The 23,188-nt window shown below is 29.6% G+C and overlaps 1 protein-coding gene across 2 annotated transcripts; it reads right to left on the reverse strand.

The window, feature by feature from the left end:
- Positions 1-312: 312 nt before the first annotated feature.
- On the reverse strand, positions 313-21,126 carry LOC106685014 (unc-112-related protein). 2 transcript variants are annotated; one of them, XM_014427467.2, is made up of 11 exons: positions 21,033-21,126; positions 20,679-20,816; positions 18,248-18,481; positions 17,312-17,562; positions 16,485-16,681; positions 7,879-8,089; positions 7,323-7,513; positions 6,668-6,908; positions 4,633-4,845; positions 4,313-4,549; positions 313-3,515 (listed from the first exon to the last, which is right to left on the reverse strand). In XM_014427467.2, exons 2-11 carry the CDS (start codon positions 20,797-20,799, stop codon positions 3,315-3,317), a joined length of 2,097 nt encoding a protein of 698 aa, XP_014282953.1. In that variant the 5' UTR covers positions 20,800-20,816; positions 21,033-21,126; the 3' UTR covers positions 313-3,314. The 2 variants fall into 2 exon arrangements, with proteins under 2 accessions (XP_014282953.1, XP_066907723.1); XM_067051622.1 differs by lacking the exon at positions 21,033-21,126 and having other exon boundaries at positions 20,679-21,026.
- Positions 21,127-23,188: the final 2,062 nt, after the last annotated feature.

A 23,188-nucleotide genomic window follows, 5' to 3' on the forward strand; every position in this document is an offset into this window, starting at 1 on the left:
TAATTTTTTTATAAAATTAACTTTTCTTAGTTAATTAAGGAAAGTAGCAATTCATTAATTTTTTTTTAAAATGGGAAATTAATTGTCCATTTATTTAAATCTTTACAGTTAAACTACTAATTGTTTTTTATTATTACAATTTGGGAAAATTCCTCTTAAGCCACTCCCCTCATGGAAGCTATGAATGAATTTATATGTGTATGGAGGGTTATTATTTTTTTTTTGACTGGAAGACGTATCAACAAATACTGAACATCATGGAAAATAGAATTTGTGGAAAATATCAGACACATTAAAAAAGAAATATCAGCATTCAAGCTTGGTAAACAGTAAAAACTATTTCCATTTAATTATGCAATAACATCAAACCCTAAGAAAAATTACAGCCAAGCAGTCTAAAGAAGCTTAGAACAGGGGGCTTATTACTTGTAAAGTACATACAAAATTAAAAAAAAAAAAAGAACAAAAAAAAAACTAAAATATCTATACTGCAGATATATATATAAGACAATAAAAATACTTTTTGGTTAAAACATCAATTATTATTCTTATAAAAATAAAAGTTAAATGCTCAACAATATTGAAATATAAAATATAAAAGCATTAAGAACAATATTATTTTTAAATCTCATACATTTGTTATTTACAGATATTACTACAAATAAATCCTATATTAAATTTAAAAGAAAAAATACATTACAAATATATGCAAACAAGGAAAATTACAGTCAATTACATTAATGGCACTGCCACTGAAATGTCATTTTCAGCGATAACAAGTCTTCGAACTACATCTTACTTAGTACATAACTATATAAATTCATTTATTATGGAAGTAAAAGAAATTATTTCATAGATGTATATAAAGAGTGATTTATATTATCACATCAACGGCTTTCTTCACAGTGGTATCAAATACATTTCCGCTAACTTTATGAAAAACACAAAGGTTCTCTCTTATAGGAAACTTAATTGAAAAGTGGGTGGAAATGTACTTAGCACCACTATGAAGTAAGCCATCAATATAGTATAGGAGAATAAATGATAGCTATACATGTTATAGGAATAGCATACAAATAATTAAAAGTTTGAATAAAAGTATAAAATACTTGAGGATATTAACTCACATATTAATATAATACATTGTATATTACTCTTTATACAGTAGTAAACAGATTATAAGGCACTTCAGAGGGATTTTAAAATGGAAGTAAATAAAAATGGAGCTAAATAAATTCTAACATAAAACAAATAAATAAATACACATATTTTTTCAGGTATAATATATATGCAAATACTTAAAAATTAAAATAAATGTATAATGTACTTGGTGAAGTATTTTAAGTTAAAATACTCTTCACATTTTAAAATTTTATAGGCACTTGGAGGTGATTTGAATATGGTGTTTTTTTTTTTACCATGATACAAATATAATTGTTATTTAAAATATCTATATATATATATTTTTATTTTATTACAAATTAGTAAAATTTCTCTTAAGTTACTCCCCTCAAGGAAACTACGAATAGAAAAAGAATACTGTTCCGAAGGAAGGATTATTAAGATGTGAGTGTAATAAATACACGCATACATACACACTCAAAAAATGTTTTGCATTACCACTGTTATCTGCTGAACTATACAAGGTAGGAATTTAAGGAGTTAGATAACAAAGTACAATCCTGAAACTCCTCTATGTTTTTATATCCTACTGCTGTGCTGTTGAGATCAAAAGTGTGTTTACTGTGACTTACTGCTGTTATGGAAAGAAGAGGTAATGTACAACCTTTTTTAGTGAGTGTATATACATAAAGTTACATATACTTTCAGTTTCAACATACAAACAAACCCATAAAACTTTTAGTAAATGTATCATATACTTAGTGTTTATCAATTATTAAATTAATCATCACATATTAAATATTCAATTAGGCACTTATTCACAATTTAAAAATGGAAACAAATAACATTGGTGTTAACTTAAATTAACACTAAATAATATACATATTTGTTTAAATTATAGTACAAAAATAATACAAATTTGAGTAAATGTACAATATTAGGGGGAATATTAATTTAATTATTATACTCTTAATATATTCAACATTTTCTTCCTTATATATTATATTCTTGCTTATAGATGATTTGAAAATGGTAGTATATGAAGATGTTAAGACAATTCTAACACATAAGAAATAAAGAAAACCAATTGAATATAAATTAATATGGAATATGGTTTAATTTGAGGAAATGTAAAAGATAAATGATTGCAATATAACAATATTTCTAGAACATAAATGTACAACACATTTTTTTTTCATGTTTATTTAAAATGAAAGAGTATCCCAACATAAATAAATAATGAAATTTAGCACACACACATGTCTCATTATAAAATTTAGATTGCAATAGTAATTTGAATTTAGAGATAAATATAACAAATTACCAAAAAAAAACATATATTAATTTCAGAAGTAAAGGGATAGATAAAAAGTTTAAACTTTTAAAAAGGAGTAATCCTGTTGATTGTTTCAAGGTAAAACACTAGTTATTATTTATCCAAACAAGTTTCAATATCTTAGTATAAAATGACCTAGAAGACTAGTACAAAAAACTAAATAAATAACATGGAATACACCACATGTCATGGAAATATGCCTACAATTAATAACTTTAGAAAAAAATAGTTTCATAATAATTGAGATTTATTTAAAACATGAAAGAAAAAAAAAAAAAGTCAATTATATTTATTAACTCTTTTACTGTTAACGGTACTTTTCCTGAGGCTAGCAACCTTATATTTACCCTGAAAAACTAGTAATGCCATCATAACTGCACAAATATGGTAAGTAGACAAATGATGAGATAACTCGTTAGTGTCCAAGGCCAAACCATGAGTTATCTCATGATTGGCAGTAAATATGTTAATATCTTTACGGTTTATAAAATAAACTATTCCTATTGAGAGATAATGTCAAGGAATACTACTAATAAAAACTAAAATTTATTCATTATAGTTTTCATGGTAAGATTTCCCGATTAAAGACATAACGATTTGCTATTTGTATAATGATTCTAATGTAAAAATTTTGATTGAAATTGGTAGGTTCACAATAAATGCTAATTAAATATAATTTTAGAAATTCACAAAGTGTGTGCAATAATTTCATTATTCAAAATAAAAAACACCAAGGGCCGAAAAAGAAAAGAAAAATAACAAATAGCACCTTAGGATTTTTTTTCTTTGTAATTTAAAGCTATAATAAATACAATTTTTAATAATAAACTGAAAGTAAATTCTTTCTGTTTTGGAATTATGCCCTGCCACCAGTTAATTTATGAAACAGGTCTTCATTAAGTGTTTGGTTTGTTTCTTTTGATCTCATGGAAAGAAATATGTACCCGCCAATAAATTGATGAATGACTTTACAGTCAGCTGACAAACAGCTAAATTCAATTTCTTCATTTTCAAATTGGATTTTCATCACTTTTGTGTGCCAGGTCACATCCCAGTTCTAAAATCATGAAAAAATGATATTAATAACATGGAGGGATAAAGAACAAAAAGGAAAGTTATATTCCTTAATTTCAATGACAATGAAGCTGCTAAAACATTATTACCCTTCACAGAGATTTAATAAAGTAAGTTTAGTAACTTTGTTATTCAAACAACCAAAATTATTTTAAAAAAAGAGTCTTTGAACTTGTAAACTAAATGCTATTCACAAAAAATTAATCAATAGGACCATTATTTCATCTATATAATTAAAAAGCATATGTAACAACAGTGAAGATACTGTTGACTGATCAAGATATAATCAAGAAGTTTCCTGGGGGTAAAGTCAAGAGGGAAAACACACAGGACGTTTAAAACTTCTTTGAATGTTTTGGCCTTCACCAGGGTGAAAAGTCTGAAAGCACAGAATCAAGTCTACTACTGAATCTCTATTGCTGTTTTCTCTCATAATCACACCACTGACCAACCTTAGCTTGTATACCCAGTAACAAGTAGTAACAGTTCATTCACTTACTATTGCTTAGAAGTGATAGTAAGTGGATGTATTCTTTTCAACTAAAAAATCCTGATACTAAAATATTTAAACTATTAGAAGATTTCTATTTAATCATAAATTTTATAACTTTTACTTAGGTCTTCCCTAATATGAAAAAAGAATTCCTACTTTCGAAAAATTATAAGTAATAACTGTTAGTATATCTTGAATCTATGTATATTAATTAAAATTGAACATCATATAAACTAAAAAAAAAGAAAAGAAGATGATTAAATAACAAAGAAAAAGGTTAAAATTACCTTCATAGTGTTATATCTCCAAGCTTTGATCAAATCACCAGTGTTGATTTCCATTCTCATGATACGGTTAAAAGCAACTCCAAGCAATTCTTCTTTTTTGGATTCATCAAATTTAACAACAAAAAGTGTAATGCCAAAATCAGGCAATGACTGACATGCTTTGATATAATTCATCTTAGCATCAATCAAAGAAAGGCTTTTCACATTAGCATGAGCTTCAGAAATCCGATTAACAAGCTAAAACAAAGATTCATAATTTATATTAAAAAAATAATAGTAGTTTACCAAATTATTGGTAAAAAAGTAAGAGTAATAATAACCTTTCCTTTCAGCCTTTTAACAAACTTAGGAGGCATATAATCCTCTGGAACTATGTCTAAAGGAGTAGCCACAATGGCAGGTGCTGGTGCTGGATGTTGCATCTGTATAAAAGCCATTATTGTAGCCACTTCAGCTTCATATGAACTATCAGCTAAAGACCTACCTTTAGATGCTAATTGGCATGCTGCCATCCATTTTGCATACTGTTCTTCCTACAAAAACATTAATAATATTAGGAGTATATTATTATATCATTAATATTAATAATACATATTATTTTACAATGAAATAAAATAAATTCATTTATTTTGGCATAAATATTTATTGATAATCAGAAAGCAGACTCGTAATTTTTAATTCTAATAAAATATAGTCTCAAACAAGTTTTAAAAAAATAATAATAAATTCTATAATTTTATTCAATAATAATAAATTCATTATTTATTATGGGACACATTCCTTTAGAACAATGTTACAAAAATATTTGATGGGCTTACATTAATGAAAGAAATAACCAATAATTAACAAATAATAAAAATTAATTTTTAGGTCTTTAAACAAAAGAAGAAGTAAACTTATAATATTAATATCTTTAAAAAATAATAATAGTAGTAATAGTTACAGAATGATACAAATTATAAGTATAAATATCTAAAGAGTTAATACAGCAGTTTTTATAAAGTTTGCACATGGATATGGTACATTTATTTTAATTATATTGCAGGATACTGAAGTAACGGATGGAAATGGGAATGGAAGTCCATAGGGAAGAGGATCTGGAAGGGAAGGATCCGTCAAAAGTAGCAGTTTGATGGGCCGTTGCATATAAATCTGAAGACAGAATGGGTATTACAGGAATGAACAGAGGATTTGAATTCAATGAGATCTGAGATCTAGAAGGTGGGATTGGATAACTTAGAAAAGGAAAGATGCAAAGAAATACTTGTGGCGGTAGGAGGGGTAAAATCACTTCAGCTTCTCATAAAAATGAGAGATGGAGGTATCTCTGAGGAACTCGAATATGATTCATACAAGATAATTTATTAATTGTTTTAATTTAGCCTCGAGAACCCCAGTGACACTCCTAAATACCATAGAACTAGAAATCAAAGCAGAAGAATATTATAGAAGTAACTAGGTATCCATGGGTTTCTAATGGAAATAGGAGACAAACGTGATTTAGTCCAGTGATTTATTAGGTTTCATGATGGTAAAGTTATAAAGGGAGGACATAGTCCCTGAATCAGGAAGCATCAATACTGACACTTTCTCCAATCCAAGCTCAGCTTTAATTATCTGGGGGGAAATAATCTTACGGTTTGTACTGTAGGTAAACTTTGTATGCAAAGTGTGCCAAGTACGTGGAGTGTGTGTGATGCTTTCTATTAGAGTATTGAGAAGATGACATTACTGCCAAGGAGTGTTTTAATACAATACTGACTAGAAGCATCCAGGACATCTCGCAAAATAAAGTTACACGATTTATGCTTAAGTTACAATCCGAGAAATCAGATATATTCACACAAGAATTGTTAAAATAAGTTTTCCAGACAAATATGCACTTCTTGGTTATTAGATTTAACAAAGGGAACATGTTTTTAATTTGCTTCAGTAAGTTTCAGATTTAGTCAAATGATTTATATGATCAATATTTATTAATAATAAATTTATTTTTACTTAACACTTTCAAAATCCTTCTAGAATGTAATTGATTTTTTGTAATGATTACAATGGTTAAGATAAGAGTTAAATATAATATATAATCAATAGGATGAAAAAAACAGCAACATATGTACAAGTTTATCGCTGTGGTACAATTTTTAAGAATTCTCAGTTAAATTTTCATTTATTTAAACCGTTGTCCATTATTAACTTTAATAAATGGCATTTCTGTACCATATAATTTTAAAACAACACATATAAAACACTTTCTTTAGTAAGTAAAATATATAAAGTCATGGTTAATGTTTTTATAAGTCAAGAAATTAATATTTTATGTAACAGCAAAAATATCAAGCATCTATTAATACTTACAGTATCACAACGAATATACATTTCTGACATTCCATCTGGGCCTGGAACCTCAACTTTAATGCCATACTTTCCTTGAGTTAAGCAAACATCTGGTGTAACTTCACATCCTCTAAGATTTATATCATAAACAGGAGTAGCATTTGAAGAATTAAAATCTTCTTTACTTTTATATAACCTCAGTCTCAAATCTCGGTATGTGAACCAAAATCTTTTATAAGCTTTGAGAGTGAATCTTTTTGGCCTAAGAAAAAAAAATAATAACAATGAAACCAAAATATTTACAAATTAAGTTACTTTTATAAATAACTGAAAAGTTATCAAAACAAAATTGAAAAAAATAAATAAAGCTTACCACCATATATATCATCAGAATAAAAAACATGGAAAAAAAAGAAAAGAATTTTAACAATCATTAGAATTAAAAGTAAAATTAAAGAAATTAGAAGATCCTAATTAATTTTTATAATGGACAAGATTTTATGTAAGAAAAAATATTACAAATAAAATGTGTATTAAGAAAATGAGGCAGGTTTAACATTGTAGGTACAGGTTTTGATAGGTTTTAATAAACAACTGGTGGTGGTATTGGTATCAAACTTTTGGATTAAATAAGCCTATTGTTATTATTAAAATATTATCAATAAAAATGACATACTTAAGAAAACGAAGGTAATCATAAAGTTCTGGCACTTGAGTTATGTCATTACTCAGTGAGTTAATGTGAGACCCTTCCAAGGTCACTTGCAGTTCACTGAGGGCAGCATCAATATCATCATCTCCAGCTGATTGAGCAGAGTTATTATCAAGAGAAGGTTGTGGTATGGTAGACTGCAGATTAATTTGTACCTGAAATCCAAATAAACAACTTAAATAAAAATGTCTAGAAGGATTTCTGAATTAAGTAGCACTTAAGTTCTTAAGTATACAAGGTGCATCTAAAAACTATACATACCCAAATTAGTACAATATAGATAAAAATTGGCCTAAAACCATGAGGAATATTCTAAAGTAATACCTGAATCAAAGTATTTTTTTTATTAATTTATTAGAATTCGTCAGTGTATAACATAATAAGTAAATGTGATGTATAAGTATAAAATACATAATAGATTTTGATGGAACTATCCATTGGCAATAATTCAAGTACTATTTAGCCTGATACTGTACAGAAAATCATTAATAACTTAAAAATTTAATAAAATGCAAAATACCTGCAAAGCAGCAAACATCAAAGCTTCTTCTTCAGTACAGTCGAGTTCATCATTCAATAATTGCCACTTGGCTTGTTCATATATCTGATTTATTCTAACACTATCTAATTTTGGATTTAAATCATAAAAACAATAAAACTTGAAGCGTAAACGCAAAATGTCAAACTCTTGTACTCCTTGCTCCATAATAGAAAGTGATGAATCCAACCATCTGAAACAAATATAATAAAAAATCAAAAGAAATGAAAGATAAGATTTGATAAAACTTTATTAAATTTAAGAAAATTAAATTATTTGTTAAACAATATTTATACAATGACTGTATATTCAAAGCAAAACATTCAACAACAACAAAATCTACTCAAATTTCTATTATTTTAAAAGCATTAAATTATACTGATGATCAATAAATGCCTTACAATATATTAAAATGGCTTTCATCTATGTTAAGATTGGCAGGATACCCAAAGATTATGTCAGTTTTAATTAATAAAACGAAAAAAAGGTTATACATTTTGAATTTTATAATTTATCATAAAAAATATCTAATAGATGATCATTTCAGCTTTATTTTTGAAAAAAAAAATTAATGATTAATAATGAAGGCACCTATTTATGTATCTTTATTTCACCTTTTTCAATAGTAACTTTAAATAATAAGAAATATAAATTATTGAGTGAAAATAAACAGTTTGTCAAGTTATTGCTTAGTTAACAGTCTTTCGTATCAAATTAAATTTATGATATAAAGACAAGTTTTCTTTTCAGATCGCAGCATTTCAAAAAATATTAGTACTAAAGAAAAACGTTTTTATCTGTTTACTTAAAAATCAGTTAAGGGTGAAGAAGATTTAAATAAAAATGACGCATTCCTACTTTTAAAATTTAGCATAGTACTGTCTTATACCAGCGAAAATCAAACCATAGCCTGTAACATCATACCACACTTTTTCATGCAACCCTTCAAATGTTTTAAATTTTGACTTTTGATTCACTATTCCTAGTGTCCCAGCCTCATTGTAATTTTTAGAAATTAAGCCAACATCAAAGGTAGATACTGGTGTCATAGTTTCCAAAATAATTTGGATGGGGTCTATCCACCTAATCTTTTAGTTAGTTTTGAATTGCTTGTTTAGAGAAAGTTTCTCAAGTTTAACTTAAAATTATAAGTTTAGTGTTTTAACAAACCATAAAACTATTTTGAGTCTGATAAGTGACTTATTACCTTATTCTAACCCTTATCGGTCGTATGTCACCTCTCACGTGACAGTACTTCGTCACTGCAGTCGTATGTCATGTAGGAGGTGACAATGTGGAATTTCCTGATTTTAAGTTCTTAAGCAAATTTGTTTTTGGTGTCTGTGATGGATTTGTTCTTGGGGCCTGTGGCTAATAAAATTTTAAGTTTTTGGACAAATATATAAGAACAATGTTTTTCTACCTATCGTAATTACATTTCATAATGTTAATATGTTGTAACAGTTCGCTGACAAGGTGTATACATATGACAGTAAAATGTAGCAATTAATGCAACTGTTAGTGCACTTGCATTACTTGTACTATTAATGATCACCCATACCATGATAGTGGCTAAAACTTTTGTTGCAATAACTGAAAGTGTACGATAGTTCTCTGTCAAGGTGTATACATGTGATTGTTAAAGTAGCAGTTACTTCACTGACTTTACTTGTACTATTAATGATTATGCTTAACCCAATGCGACATTACTGTAACGATTAATATGGGATATATATAACTGGGAATATACGGAAGCGACCTGTAGTGAAAAAGTGGTGGGGTGGGTTGAGAAGAGTTGAGGACAGGAGGGATTGGAGTAACACGGTTAATGTAAAAATCGAGTAGTTTGTTAGTAATTTTCGGAGGGAAATTGTTGTAAAATAGGATCTGTTTAATATGTCGTATGTTGGTCTGGTGGTATTGAGGGTCAGAAAGAGAAAAGGATTGGTGGATAAGGTTCTTAGCAACATTAATAATTTGGTGATAAGGGTGTTGAGAAAAATAGTTGAGGAGTCTACCAGAATAAGTGGGTTTGGTATACCAATTAGTGGATAGGGAGCCATCGGAATTGCTGATAATTAGTAGGTCAAGAAAAGGGAGGGAATGGTCAATTTCACCTTCAACAGTAAACCGAAACGAGGGTGGTAGGAGTTAAAGGCTGATAGGATCTCAGGGATTCTGTCAGGATTGAGGACCAGTAAGAGATCGTCCATGTACTTTTTAATGAAAATTATGTCTTGTGAGAAGGGAGGTATTATAGAGTTGAGAAGGTCATTAAGAACAATATTAGAGATATCTGGAGCAAGGCAGTTCCCCCCCCCCCATCGCAAGTCCGTTAATTTGGTGGTAAAATTTATCATGAAAAGTCAGGTAACCAGAATTACAGCAAAGTTCTAAAGCAGAAAGAAATGAGGTGAGGTTAAGCGTGGTATGAGGTTGAATTATAGTCCAGTTCTTCTCAACGATATGAAGGGCTTTGTCAATGTGGATGTTAGTAAAAAGACTTTTGGCATCAAAGGAGGTTAAGATAAAGTTGTCAGGTATGTTGAAGGATTGTAATAGTTCTTTAAGGTGGAAGGAATTACGGATATCATAAGAGTTATTGTGGCTGAGGATTTGAAGGGCAGGAAGAAGAAATTTACTGAGTTTAGAAGAGGGAGTGTTGATATTAGAAATGATGGGCCGAAGGGGGTTACCATGTTTATGGATTTTAGGGAGTCCGTATGAGCGGGGGGCTAAAGAATTATAAGAAATGAGGTTGAGGTAGGTGGGGCAGTTAATCTGGCTGGTTTCAGGCAGGTTCCTGAGGAGTGAGTTGAACTGGAGCATAATACCTCATACCTCATATCCTTACAATACTGAATTTTGTTTTGCATATTTATCACAACTGCCTACTAGCTCACAACTAACCTTGAGAGGATCACGTATAAAAAGCTAGCAACTGATAAGGGCTAATAAAACCATGTGAGAGATATTTTTAAATTTAAGAACTAATTATAGCAACCAAAAATTGTTTTTTAGTAATATTTTTACAAAGACTAGTCCCATTGTTATGTTTGTTATTAAACAAAAAAATTGCTAAATTGTGGATGAAAATAAAAGCTTTAATGAAAAATAAAAATGGGACTACTTTTTTCACTCAAGTAAAAGATTAAAGGTTTTTGGATTTCAGGCTCAAATTTAGTATACTTCATAAAGTAATATCAATATGTGACAATAAATGAGACAAATTATAAAACCATCCAAGGCTAAATGATAAAAGATCATTTGAATCAGTTGAAGAAAAGTTCAATACAATAACAAACTATGAGGGTAAGTCAGTCAATTATTATCCGCAATCTAGTTATAAAATTTTATTGTAATCATATATGAAACTTACAAGGTTGAGCACCGATTCGTTCATTGCTTCATCCAAGGTAAATCGACGGCTCCTCAATGCCTCTTTGAGTGTACTAAACAAGTGATAGTTAGAAGGGGCAAGATCAGGGTTATATGGAGGATGAGCCAGTACTTCAAAATTGAGTTTCTGAAGCGTTTCAACAGTGTGGGCAGCAGTATGCGGAGGGGCATAGTCAGGCAAAAACACAAAATCTTTTGACAGCAGTCCTCAGCGTTTCCTTTGAATTTCAGGCTTTAGCTTGGCAGTAAGCATCTCACTTTAATGTACACTGTTTATTGTTGTGCCCCTTTCTTCATAATGTTCCAGTACTGGACTTGTGAGTCACAAAAAACCGTAAGCATCAGTTTGCACCTTGCCCCTTCTGACTATCACTTGTTTGGTCCACTCAAAGAGGCATTAAAGGGCTGTTGATTTACCTAGGATGAAGCAATGAAAGAAGCAGACCATTCCTGGCTCGCAGCTCAACTGAAAACCTTCTTGTATGAGGGCATCAGGAAGCTTGTACAAAGATGGACCAAGTGCATTGAAAAGCAAGAGGAGAATGTAAAAAAATGATTTACTTGTAAGTTTCCTATTGGATTACAATAAAATTTTACAACTATATTGCAGATAATAATTGATTTACCCTCATATATTTAATGTTTAAAGTTGAAAATGAGTTATACTGTTGTTTTAATTTTGGAATAACTAATGAAACCATTTTCTGATGGCGAGATGATTAAGAAGTGATGTTCAACTGTAGTAGAAATATTTTTTCCTAATAAAAAGGACAATATTTCCAAAATTAGTTTGTCAAAAAAAGTTTATAGTTTATAGAATTTAAAACCTGATCGAAAACAACTGTAACATAAGGTGAATACATTCCCATATTTGAATGGTGTTAATTGGCACGTGTACAATGAACTAAAATTAATGTTGGAGAACTTATCAATTACATTGAATAACATTTTAGGCAAATCAACCAATGAAGCACCAACAATGGCAAGCATGAATGTAGGAGTCACAGGAATGTAATTCAATGATAATAAAAACTTAATAGAGAGAGGAATATTTGTTAAACACTACAATTCACATATAGAATATTTGCAAAATAATTTTAAATATGCCAAAAAAGTTATTACTGATCAAGAATAAATGATGAATATTCAGAAAGTTCCATGCAAGTAGCTAAGTTGTTTGTATCTGCAAAGATCTAACTTAATGCCAAATTTCTCATTAAATAATCTTTTTTCCACAACTGTTTTATTTTTTCAAGTAGTATTTCTATTAAACAGTTTTATTTCTATAATATTTCTTAAACTAGATATATTAATAATATTAGTTAATAAACAGATAATTTGAGTTCATCATTCAGTGTTTGTACTATCATAAGTTTCTTACATGGAGCTTGCATATTTTTAAATTTTTGCTAGTCCATTGTGGAAAAAAAAAGAGGTTTCTCATTCCTATCTTATACTATATACCTCAACCTGAATTGTTTGAATTATAAAAAGAAGGGAAAAATCAAAACATAAATTTCCCCACACTCACTATACCAGCAGATTATGCAATTTTCAAATAACTTAGGAACAGAACCAAATCCACAGTCCAACATACTCTTAACTCCTAATCAAAATGGAAAATTATCTTAACTAGATTCTAATTACATTAGTTTCTTTTAGTTATCCCAGATGATTTCAAAGACCATTTCACATCTTTTAGTCCTAACTTTTCATATACTGTCAATATTGAACATCACTCCTTTAACCCAGAAAACTTCTTTTTCTCCCATAAGTCATATGATCAATTACTAACCACCATCCGACAATCCCACACAAATGATTATGGGTTTGACAATACCACCGTAAAACTAATAAGATCCTTTCTCCCAGCCTATACTTTATCATATCTACAACTTTTCTTTTGACATTAACACCTATTTTTAATGTTAGAAATCATATCATTATGATTTATTATAATTATATTTCTTTTTTTAAATACATTTGTTTATATTTCTTTCACTTCAAGTCTCTAAAACCCACCTATTATTAGTTGTAATGCAATGCAAAAAGGGACATAGCATGGAATAAATAAAGAGTTTATTATAATTATTACTGATCCACAGATATATTCTTATAATCAGAAAAATGGTGATTTGTAAGAGCTGTAATAAATCAATTTCGAGAGAAGATAAATTGAAAATTTCATGTTTGCATTGTCAAAATATATACCATATTAAATGTATCAAACTTGAAAGCTCAGACCCAGATTTCATTAAAAAATGGACCTGTGCTAAATGTAAATCAGGTTCCAGCACATTTAAAGGTAATGAACCTGCCTCAATGATTCACCTCTTAAAGTGGCTAATCGAGGGGGTTAAAGAAATGAAGGCAAAGCTTCAGGGCATTGAAGAGCTGAAAGATAAAAAGGACTCTCTTCAGAAGCAGTCCGAACTTTCCTTTGAAAACATGGAAAGGCTACAGAAGATTGAAGCACTCCTGGAGCAGTAGAAAAACAAAATGGAAGAATTATCCATTGAAAACAAGAACCTCAAAGTTAAATTATCGAACCTTGAGGGTAGACTTAATCAGGCTGAGCAAAACAACCTAAAAAATACAGTAGAGATTAGAGGAATCCCGGAGAAGCAGGGAGAGACCGTTGTGGGAACGGTTCTCAGTATTGGTGCAGATCTGGGCGTGAAGCTGTGTCCGGATGATCTAGACCAGGAAGGAGCGCTGGGCCCTATTATAGTGAGATTCGTCCACCAAACACTAGGAGATGAGCTGGTGTGGAACTTCTTGGCCCAAAATTAAAATGGGGAGAAATCATTGCAAGAGAAAATGAACAAGGAATAGCCATTTCAAAATGGAAAGATGAGAGGGGCATCCTAGTTCTATCGACAAAGCATTCATCACAAATGGTGAATGATGAAAGTCAATCAGAACATAAATTGAAACCACAAATTAAAGTTAACTATACCAAGGAAAGGCAGCTGTCAAGGTATCTGACTAAATAATTTCCTACAAGAAAGTTAGCCTTTGAACTATTATTGAAAACTACAGTTTTAAATATTTACATTTTCTATAAAGATTTCACAAAGAAAAATATTACAATTGCTGAATTCCGGAAATAGTCGTACATATTACAAGTTTCTGCAAAGAAGATATTCCATCAAGCAGTATAGCAAAAACACCTAAAACCCAATGGCATAAACTGCAAAAAATACTTGGAAAAATCTCTGAAGTGTGAAAACATTGTAAATTATATAATGAAAAAAAAAATATGATACAATATGGTAGAGAGATGGCTAGAAAAATGACTAAACAAGTTATCACATTTTGTGATACCTACAAATGACAACCATTTTGATGTTTACCATATTTCAAAAAATCCCATTAAAATGTTTTAATATAATCGTGTAATAAATAAAAATTAATTAGGTTTTCAGTAATCACTTAATATAATGTAAATTTTTTTATTTTACACTGTCAGCCATATGCAGTTGATATGGCCTACACGTTTAATGTCGAAAGTTTAATGTCAGCCACTGATGGCTACAAGGCACTCAGTGGGTCAAGAGCTAAACTAATAATTTTACTTACGACCTTGGGAATTTCAAAAAAAGTTACTTTATTCCTACAATATGAGTATCTAGTATGTTTTTTTATTGTCTAGGTTTTGCTATTTTATACCAATGTTGTCTTTTCTCAGAAATTTTACAATGGGAACATACTACAAATAGCATCATTTACAAAAAGAATTGCAAGTGTATCATTCTGCTGAATAGTACAGCAGTGTGTAATACTGGGGGCACACAGCATGAAGGCCCATCCCCATCCCCATCAGCAGCAGAACATCACTATTTAGGTGACTCATTTCATAAGGAGCCCAGAATAAGGTTCAACAACAAGAATAGATACAGAGGGCTCTACAAGGTTTGTAGACATTCTAGTGTTCAAAACAAATGGTCAGGATCAGAGTTCCAAGATACAAGCAGAAAAAGAGGATGTTTTCCATGTTGTTTACAAAATGTATTACTTACAGGAAAAGTATACAGAGGATTTTGGTGAGACGATTTTTGGTGAAATGGCTTTCAACAAATATTTATCCTTCTTAAAACAAGTAATTGTTTAGAGGGGCTGGGTGCTGAAAGGAACCAGTTTCAGAGCATGGTGGAAACCATTATTCTGGACTCGCTGGAAGTCCAACATCATTATTTCTATTAAACCTTGGCTGAGTATTGTTAACTCTATGAACCAAAAAGAAAAAAAAGAAAAAAAAAGGTTTTTGACTAACCTCAACTAATTCTCTCTCATCCCTCAATCCAATATTGTCTATTGGACTGATCAATATGCTGTGTATTATTAACTAAACACAGTTGAGCAGGCACTCGCAATTTATTTTTCGAGTTCCTCCACTTGTTCGACTTTAGTGCTTCTTTTATTTTTAAATTAGAATAAGAATCAATTTTATTTTGTTAACGGATTTTATAATACAATCAGAGGCTAATAATTTTTAAATACAATTGATTTTTTTATTTGACTTTTGTACTTGTTTTATTTCTAATTTAGAACAAGAATTTAGTTTTTTGTTTTATTTACCAATTTTATATTTATTTATATATTAGGCATTGTATATCATCAGAAGTGAATAATTTTTTTTATACACATGAATTCATTTTTTTTTTACTTTATACTTCTTTAATTCTTGATTGATAATAAAAAATTATTAGTACAGATTTTATAGTCATTTTTATTGTAGACTATGTATAAATTAAGTTATTTTATTTTTTAGTTTCTGATTATTTTTGTTTTCTTTTAATTGCACATTTATGTTATTCTGAAGGGACCCATTTCCAGAATAAAATTGATATTCTCTCTATCTAATAAGAAATTCATCATAAATTCCAAAATTAGTAACAGAAGTTGAAAAATAGTCAAAGTTAATGCATTAGAAAAAAAAACGTAGTTTTCTCAGACAACCCTTTGAAAATCATATTTCGAAAACAGATAGAGACAGGAAGGTGATGTTGGTGGTACTGAATTTTTGGTCAACTATCTCTTACTTAATTACTAACATTTCTTACACCCTTTACAATATATTATCATATACTACATTATACTTTTTAAGAGGTGAAGCAAGAAAAGTGTGACTAAGATGAGTTTCACTGGATTTTAATGGAGAGAGATGAAATTAATAAATAACTTACGCCCAATTCATTCTTGCTCTTTCAACAAGTGATTTAGGCCTCAGCAAGTTGGCACGAGCTTTGTTACTGGGCATTACAGGGCTTTGAGAAAGTGGTAAAACAGCACTTCCATTGACCTTGTCTATATTGGGTATATTTCCATTTGGAGAATATACAATATTCACATTATCATGGTTAAGATTCCATGCACCATCATGCTGAAAAAAAAAATAAAACTTCAAAATATAAATACCAACAACAAAATTTACACTGCTTAACAATATAAAATAAGTATTGACTACAGAAGTTCTCATAAAAGTGTAAAAGCAGGCAGAGATTTTTGATTATCTCTTTCTACTTTTATGACTTTATAAATTAAAATCATTATTTACAATACTGATTACTATATGGAGTTCTTAATAAGGCAATTAGGGTATTATTGTATGAACATCATGCTAAACCAAAATAATGTTTTCTGAAATTGAAAAAAATTTAACCTACGGAGCACACATTTTTAACATAAGTCATCCATTTCTACTCTACATTCAGATGGAAAGAATACTTCTGGTGCTAAACATTAGAACAATCTAACAAGGCAGCTCATATCATATCACAATAAATACTAAAATTATATTTTTACTACAGCTTTCAGATTTTTCTAATTTCTATAATTACATGAATATAATTGGAATGAATTAATTGAAAACAAATACAAAAGTACTAACAAAAAAAAAGTAATACTAAATTAGTAAAACAGTTCTTTCCTTAAGAAAAAATTTCCAGTTAACTCATTTACATGTACATAAAAACGTTTTGTTATAAGCATATTAATTCCATTAATTTATTACCGTCCTGGCAGGCTGTGAAGGTTGGGGTTTTATTGAACTTGATCCACAAACGAAAGGTGTCAAAGATTTATCTAATGACCCAGTTGAACCTGATGGACTTTGATTAGAAATAAACATACTTCCATCACTGGGTCCATTTTTACCATTGGTTTCTTTATTTCGTTTGTTATGTTTCAAATCTTTCCAATTATACTTGAGATGATGAGATTCAAGGGGTTTGCATAATGATAACTCTTCTGGATGCCTTATACCTGTGATTAAAAAGTAAAATAAAATAACATTTAAAATATATACACTTTGGTTATGGATATAATTGGTTAGGTATTTATAACACTTATTAGTCTGATAAGTTATTTATTATTTACGGTGATCTCTTTTTATTCAAACATTGTAAAGTCTCAAAAATAACCTAAAAAAATAAACATAGAAAAGAAACATATACAAAACCGCTTATACAACTGGAAAGATTAATAATTAACGTTCAGTTAACACCCAGTGGTACAATCATTGACCCCATACGAGTCATCAACAATTGCACTGAAAATGAAATGAGAATAGAGAAAAATAAACAGTAAAAAAGTTTTCTTTTTTAGTAAATGTTTCTTAATTGTTAAAAGTTGCGTAGGACTTATAGTTTACTACAATGTAACTATTAGTAAATAGTTTAAATTATTTATTATTAGTCATTCTTGACAACAACCCAAACTATCTCCTTCTGATTCACAGATAGTCAATAATCTATACACAATATAATAAACAGCAAAATTATTTTGATGTAAATATTAGCACCAAATATATCCAAAATGAATGATAATTACAATAAAAATAACATAAATTTTCAAATGCAATAATCCTCACAAATGTCTAACAGCTTATTAAATTAAAAAATAACAAATCTGACATAATAATACAATTGAACTTATAAAGGGAACTTACCTAATTCTTTGCACAGCTGAATTACTGCAGTAAATGTTTTAATTGAAAAGTCTACTCTGCAATCTAAATATCGCAAGTCTGGAAGTTGCACTCTAAGTGTTTTATGCATAGGTGTAAAATGTAGAAATGCATCAGCTTGAACACTATACTGATCCAAAGTAGACCTAGTACGAGTTAACCACATGTTTCTATCTGGCCACCACAAGGCATGATCTGACCAATCTAGTTTGATATCTAAAGAATGAGTAATAACCATAACAAATAAATTTATGAAAGGATGAATTTGAATATATTTATAATTATAAAATATTTCTAAAAAATTACATACAATGTAATTAACATTAAAAAAAATGTAGAGAAAAATAATTTAAATTCATTAAATCTTATCTTCCACCAGATTAATGACAGTATCGAACCAAGTAAGGCATCTTTTACACAAACAGTGCCTCCCAAAAGTATTCATTATTTAATAATTTTTTTCCAACTTAGATAATTAATTTAATAAATTCTAAATTGTAATATAATTTACATTCTTAATTGTGGATTAAAATCAACAGTTAGATAAAATGGAGCCACAAATGTTTTCGCTATTATACCTCTGACGTATGATTAACAGCTTTTCTAAGTTGTAAATCATATAAACTTGGTACACAATATCAGAGAGAAAAAACTTTGTTGGAAATATACACTTTTCTATTCCGTTTATGCCTTGCCTATAAACCTAATAAGTCGTAAAAAGAAAAGAACTTTAGATCAAAGATTGCTTACTTTTATTTATGCGTGAAAAAGGTTCAAAATTAATGGAATTAGTAAAGCTACTGTTTTCTACAAAACTGGAGGGCTGAAAATCCTAAATTTTTGGATGAAAACAGTGATAATCCGAAAAATTCATCAAAAACAAATGATAAGTGTGCCTGAGATTAGAAAACAAACAATGAAGAAGAATCAGGTGATCATGAGCGCCAAAACAATCAGAAAATCAATTTGAAAATATGGTTTTAATAGGAGAGTTGCAAAAAGAAACCTGATACTAAGGCAAGAAAAAAAAATTCACAAAAAATTATTTACCGTGTTATTAATTTCGGACAGCACACTTAACTATCATCACCTTTTCATAGTTAAAATACCGTTAGCAAATAAATGATGTGAAAAATGAGAAATACTTTATCATATCAATTATATTCACAAAAAATATGACCGCAGATGTATATACAGTCAAAATAAAGTTCTATAAAACCAAGCACTAACTTGAAAGAAGGGTAAATTTAATCTAATCTTGACAGGAAGCACAATAGAATACCACAATATAGTTCATTGCATATTATTCGGTATTGATCCTAGATGAAACTATTAAAAATATTATTGCTGAAGTATTTGAGCATTTAAGGGAAACTTTAAATATAAAACAGTCTGGTTGTGGGTAAAAAATAAGAAAGAGGCAAAACATGAAAATAGTCACTAGAATTGTTGAACCTATAGTTCTGATCATTCGGGAACAGGGAAAACACATAATAAATAGAAAATTCTCAAAACAATTTAGTTGTCAAACAGCTTTGGCTAAATGGTTATTATCGTAGACTAAAAAATATTACAGAATAATAAAAATAAGTATCAACAACAATCTCTATAAAAAAAACATCTTATAGTAATTGTGCTAAAATTTGAAAATTCTTCTGAAATATTGAAGAAAGTATTGAACTATCAATTAACTATGATGATATGACTTCACTACATTATAGTAAAACACTTTATAATTTAAAACACTAATAAACCAAAATGAATAACTGTCTTAAGATTAATATGTAAGGAAATTCACAATATTGAAAACTGTGATAATATTAAAAAATAAAATGGATAAAATTCCTTTCTAAACAATTTAAAAACTGAACACATATTTGAATTGAAGATAAACAAACCTAGACTACCAAATCAATAGATGAAAATGATATTGGGTATGGTTTACCACAGATATGATTCAACAAGATGATTAGGATGAAGGTAAAGAGAGAAAACTTATTTTAATATGTAAAGTTATTCTAAATATGTGTCAACACAACAATTCACTCTTCATCAGCGTGAAAGAAAAAAAGGAAACAACCATGAAAACAGAAACGTAACAAAGAATAGTCATAGTTATAGAATATATATAGATAGTAAATCGGAGAATATAAAATAATTAGAAAGTATATAAAAAAAACTAAGAAAAATGTAGTACGTGATATGAATCACAAATAACATTATACTTATCTGTGTTTTCTTTTTCGAACATAACCCCCAACCAACTTCTGATTAGAAGATTAAGAGGTCTTAATAACTCAATATTTATTCAAATTATCCACATAACACTGTTATTTATTGAAATAATCAGGCTGAAGTACACATCAATATCTATATAAGTATATATAGTAAACAACACACTTTGTACACTTACCTAAATTTTCAACCAAATTAAGCATAACTCCTCCAATGTGACTCTCTCCTTTAACTCTTAAAGTCCTTTCCATTTGCAGATTGGTAACATAAATACGTAAATTCCAAGATCCGTCCCCCATCGTGAAACCTCTAGACACTGTATTCGAAATCAGAAAGATATATGAACTTATGTTTACATATTCTACATTCTTATCAGGCTAATGTAAAAGGCATAATCTACTACACCACATTCCAGTATCACATACAACCACGTAAATAATGAAATAAGACGAATATTATTAAATATTATTTAAGTGATCGCGACGTTATTTAGAAGATAGAGCAGATACAGAAACTTCAGCCTGCAGATTACCTTAAAAGGTAAGGAGGCCAACACTCGTTATTCAGCAAGATATGTCTACGAGGAGGGGGGTAGGAGCAGATAACTGGAACAGCTACTAAAGGAACTGCTTCTGTTGCAGTTTGAGGAATTAGTTGTTGTTTAATTACATTGTTCTTTATGAATAAATTATTTTCTCTTTAATTAAACCGGATTTAAGCTAAAAAATTTGATTCGTAGAGCCGATCAATGCTACAAGATTTACGTCAAAGTAATAACCAGTCCCATAAATAACGTCCAATTGTATTTAGCCAAATATTGTTATTATGACAAATATCCCTAGATACATTTTCATTTCACTTCCTCTTGAATATATAAAGAAGCCAATTCTTATATAGTCCAGATCTTATTTTGTTAACTTATTTTAAACTACAAATTTTACAAACAGGGAGGTTGTTTCTTAATCCTCTTTGGCACTCTTAAAAATATGGATGTAAAAACAAACATCCCTTATAAGAATACTTTAATGATTACAAGTTTTGTATAAATTATAAGTTTCCACAGTATTCTTTGCTTGCACTCAGTACAACTGCAGCACTGACAAGTTATGGAGCACATTCTATAGTACTTTGTATTAACAATATCAATGTCCTTCTCAACAGGACTCTGTAAGTAAGTACAAAGTAATACTAATAGCCTTTTAGTTTTATTTGATACAATTTCACAGTCATGTAAAAAGCTGACTTCTACTTTCAAATTGTATTGGACTGCGAGGGGGAAAATGGCGTAATAGCCCACTTCCTGTATATCACTAATAGTCGTCGCTATCATGAAACAAAAAGTATTTATGCTTGCACTTGTATTTATGAATTAATACTATTTACGATTAGGCTTCAATATAAAACAGGGCACTGGATACTACTCTGAATGTTTTTGTTCTTTCAAACTATTTTACATAATCTGCAGGCCTTTATAATCAAATAATAAATTTTGATTATCTAATACATAACCTCCTGACACTATGTATTGTTAAAGGAGCAGAGGTAGTCAATAACTCATTTATCTTAACTGAGGTAAAACTAACCTCATGATACTACTAATTAGGATCAAATGTAAGCAACTTCATCCTATTTCATTCAGAGGTTTTTACATGATCGAGAAATTATCTCTTTATAATCACTCTCGTAGTGTCAGCAAGTCTTTGTATTATTACTTTAGAGGGGAGGTTCTGCGTGACAGATATCTGTCCCGCATTTGGAGATAGTTAATAGTACTACCAAATATCAGGTAAATATAGATATTCTTGATATTACTTGAGGAAATGTCAGTTTACACCATGTTAGTGGTAGCTACTGCTATCATTATTACTATTAATGTCACTATTGCGTCTTATGCTCGTTAATAGCGAGCCCATCCTCATTTACAGTCTTCTCCAAAGCCATAAAGGCCTCCTTATCCCTTTGGGGAATATTCCTCATTCCTTTAGGGCGCGTACTGATCTGGCCACGAGTTCGAAGTCATCCGCACAACCTAGAAATTGGGCCAAAATGGAAAAGATAGTTTGGGTAGTTTGGATCCCTGAACTCTTTGCAGCGGGCAATGACATTCCTTCGCCTAATACCACTGTTTGCGTCAAAAGAAGTCTGTTTCAACGAGTATTGTGTACTTGTCCAGACGCCAATACTTGCGCAGTCCAAAATATCTCTTATTGGCTAATACTATTCGTCTCATTATATCATCTGAAACATTATTAACTACATTAATCTCAGACCCTAGTTACGAAAACTGGTTAACTAGTTCGAATGGGTAAGCTCAAACTTGGACACAATTTGCGTTGGGAACTCTAACTGGACCAGCATTTGTGTCAATATTAAGGTAAGTTTATCACCCCTAGCTTATCACTTTAGGATATCGAGACAATTCCAGAATTCTCAAGACATAATTACGTTTAATGTATATTGGAATTGCATCGATAGCAATTTAATTGTCCAATAATATATTTATCAATTTTTCTTTAAATTTTCTTGATTAGATTTTTCTGTTGAATATATTTAAGTTTGGTATATTTATGTAGAAAGTATTTAAATACTAAATTTTTCGGGTATGTGATAATCGGGGATGCCGATTCTTCCGACTAAAAAGTACAAGCTCAGCGCCTTGAAAATACCCGTTTTACCCGATTAATACCC

The sequence above is a fragment of the Halyomorpha halys genome, unplaced genomic scaffold, assembly GCF_000696795.3.
Source record: "Halyomorpha halys isolate HHAL.00 unplaced genomic scaffold, Hhal_1.1 Scaffold647.1, whole genome shotgun sequence".
In the NCBI taxonomy this organism is placed as follows: Eukaryota; Metazoa; Arthropoda; class Insecta; order Hemiptera; family Pentatomidae; genus Halyomorpha; species Halyomorpha halys.

Excerpts from the sequence above, each read along its gene's own strand:
- LOC106685014 (XM_014427467.2), bottom strand. The coding sequence starts at position 20,799 with ATGGGGGACGGATCTTGGAATTTACGTATTTATGTTACCAATCTGCAA. Across the intron at positions 18,482-20,678 it reads TAATTTGGTTGAAAATTTAG|ATATCAAACTAGATTGGTCA; the intron begins GTAAGTGTACAA and ends CTCATTCTTTAG. Across the intron at positions 16,682-17,311 it reads CTTCACAGCCTGCCAGGACG|CATGATGGTGCATGGAATCT; the intron begins GTAATAAATTAA and ends TTTTTTTTTCAG.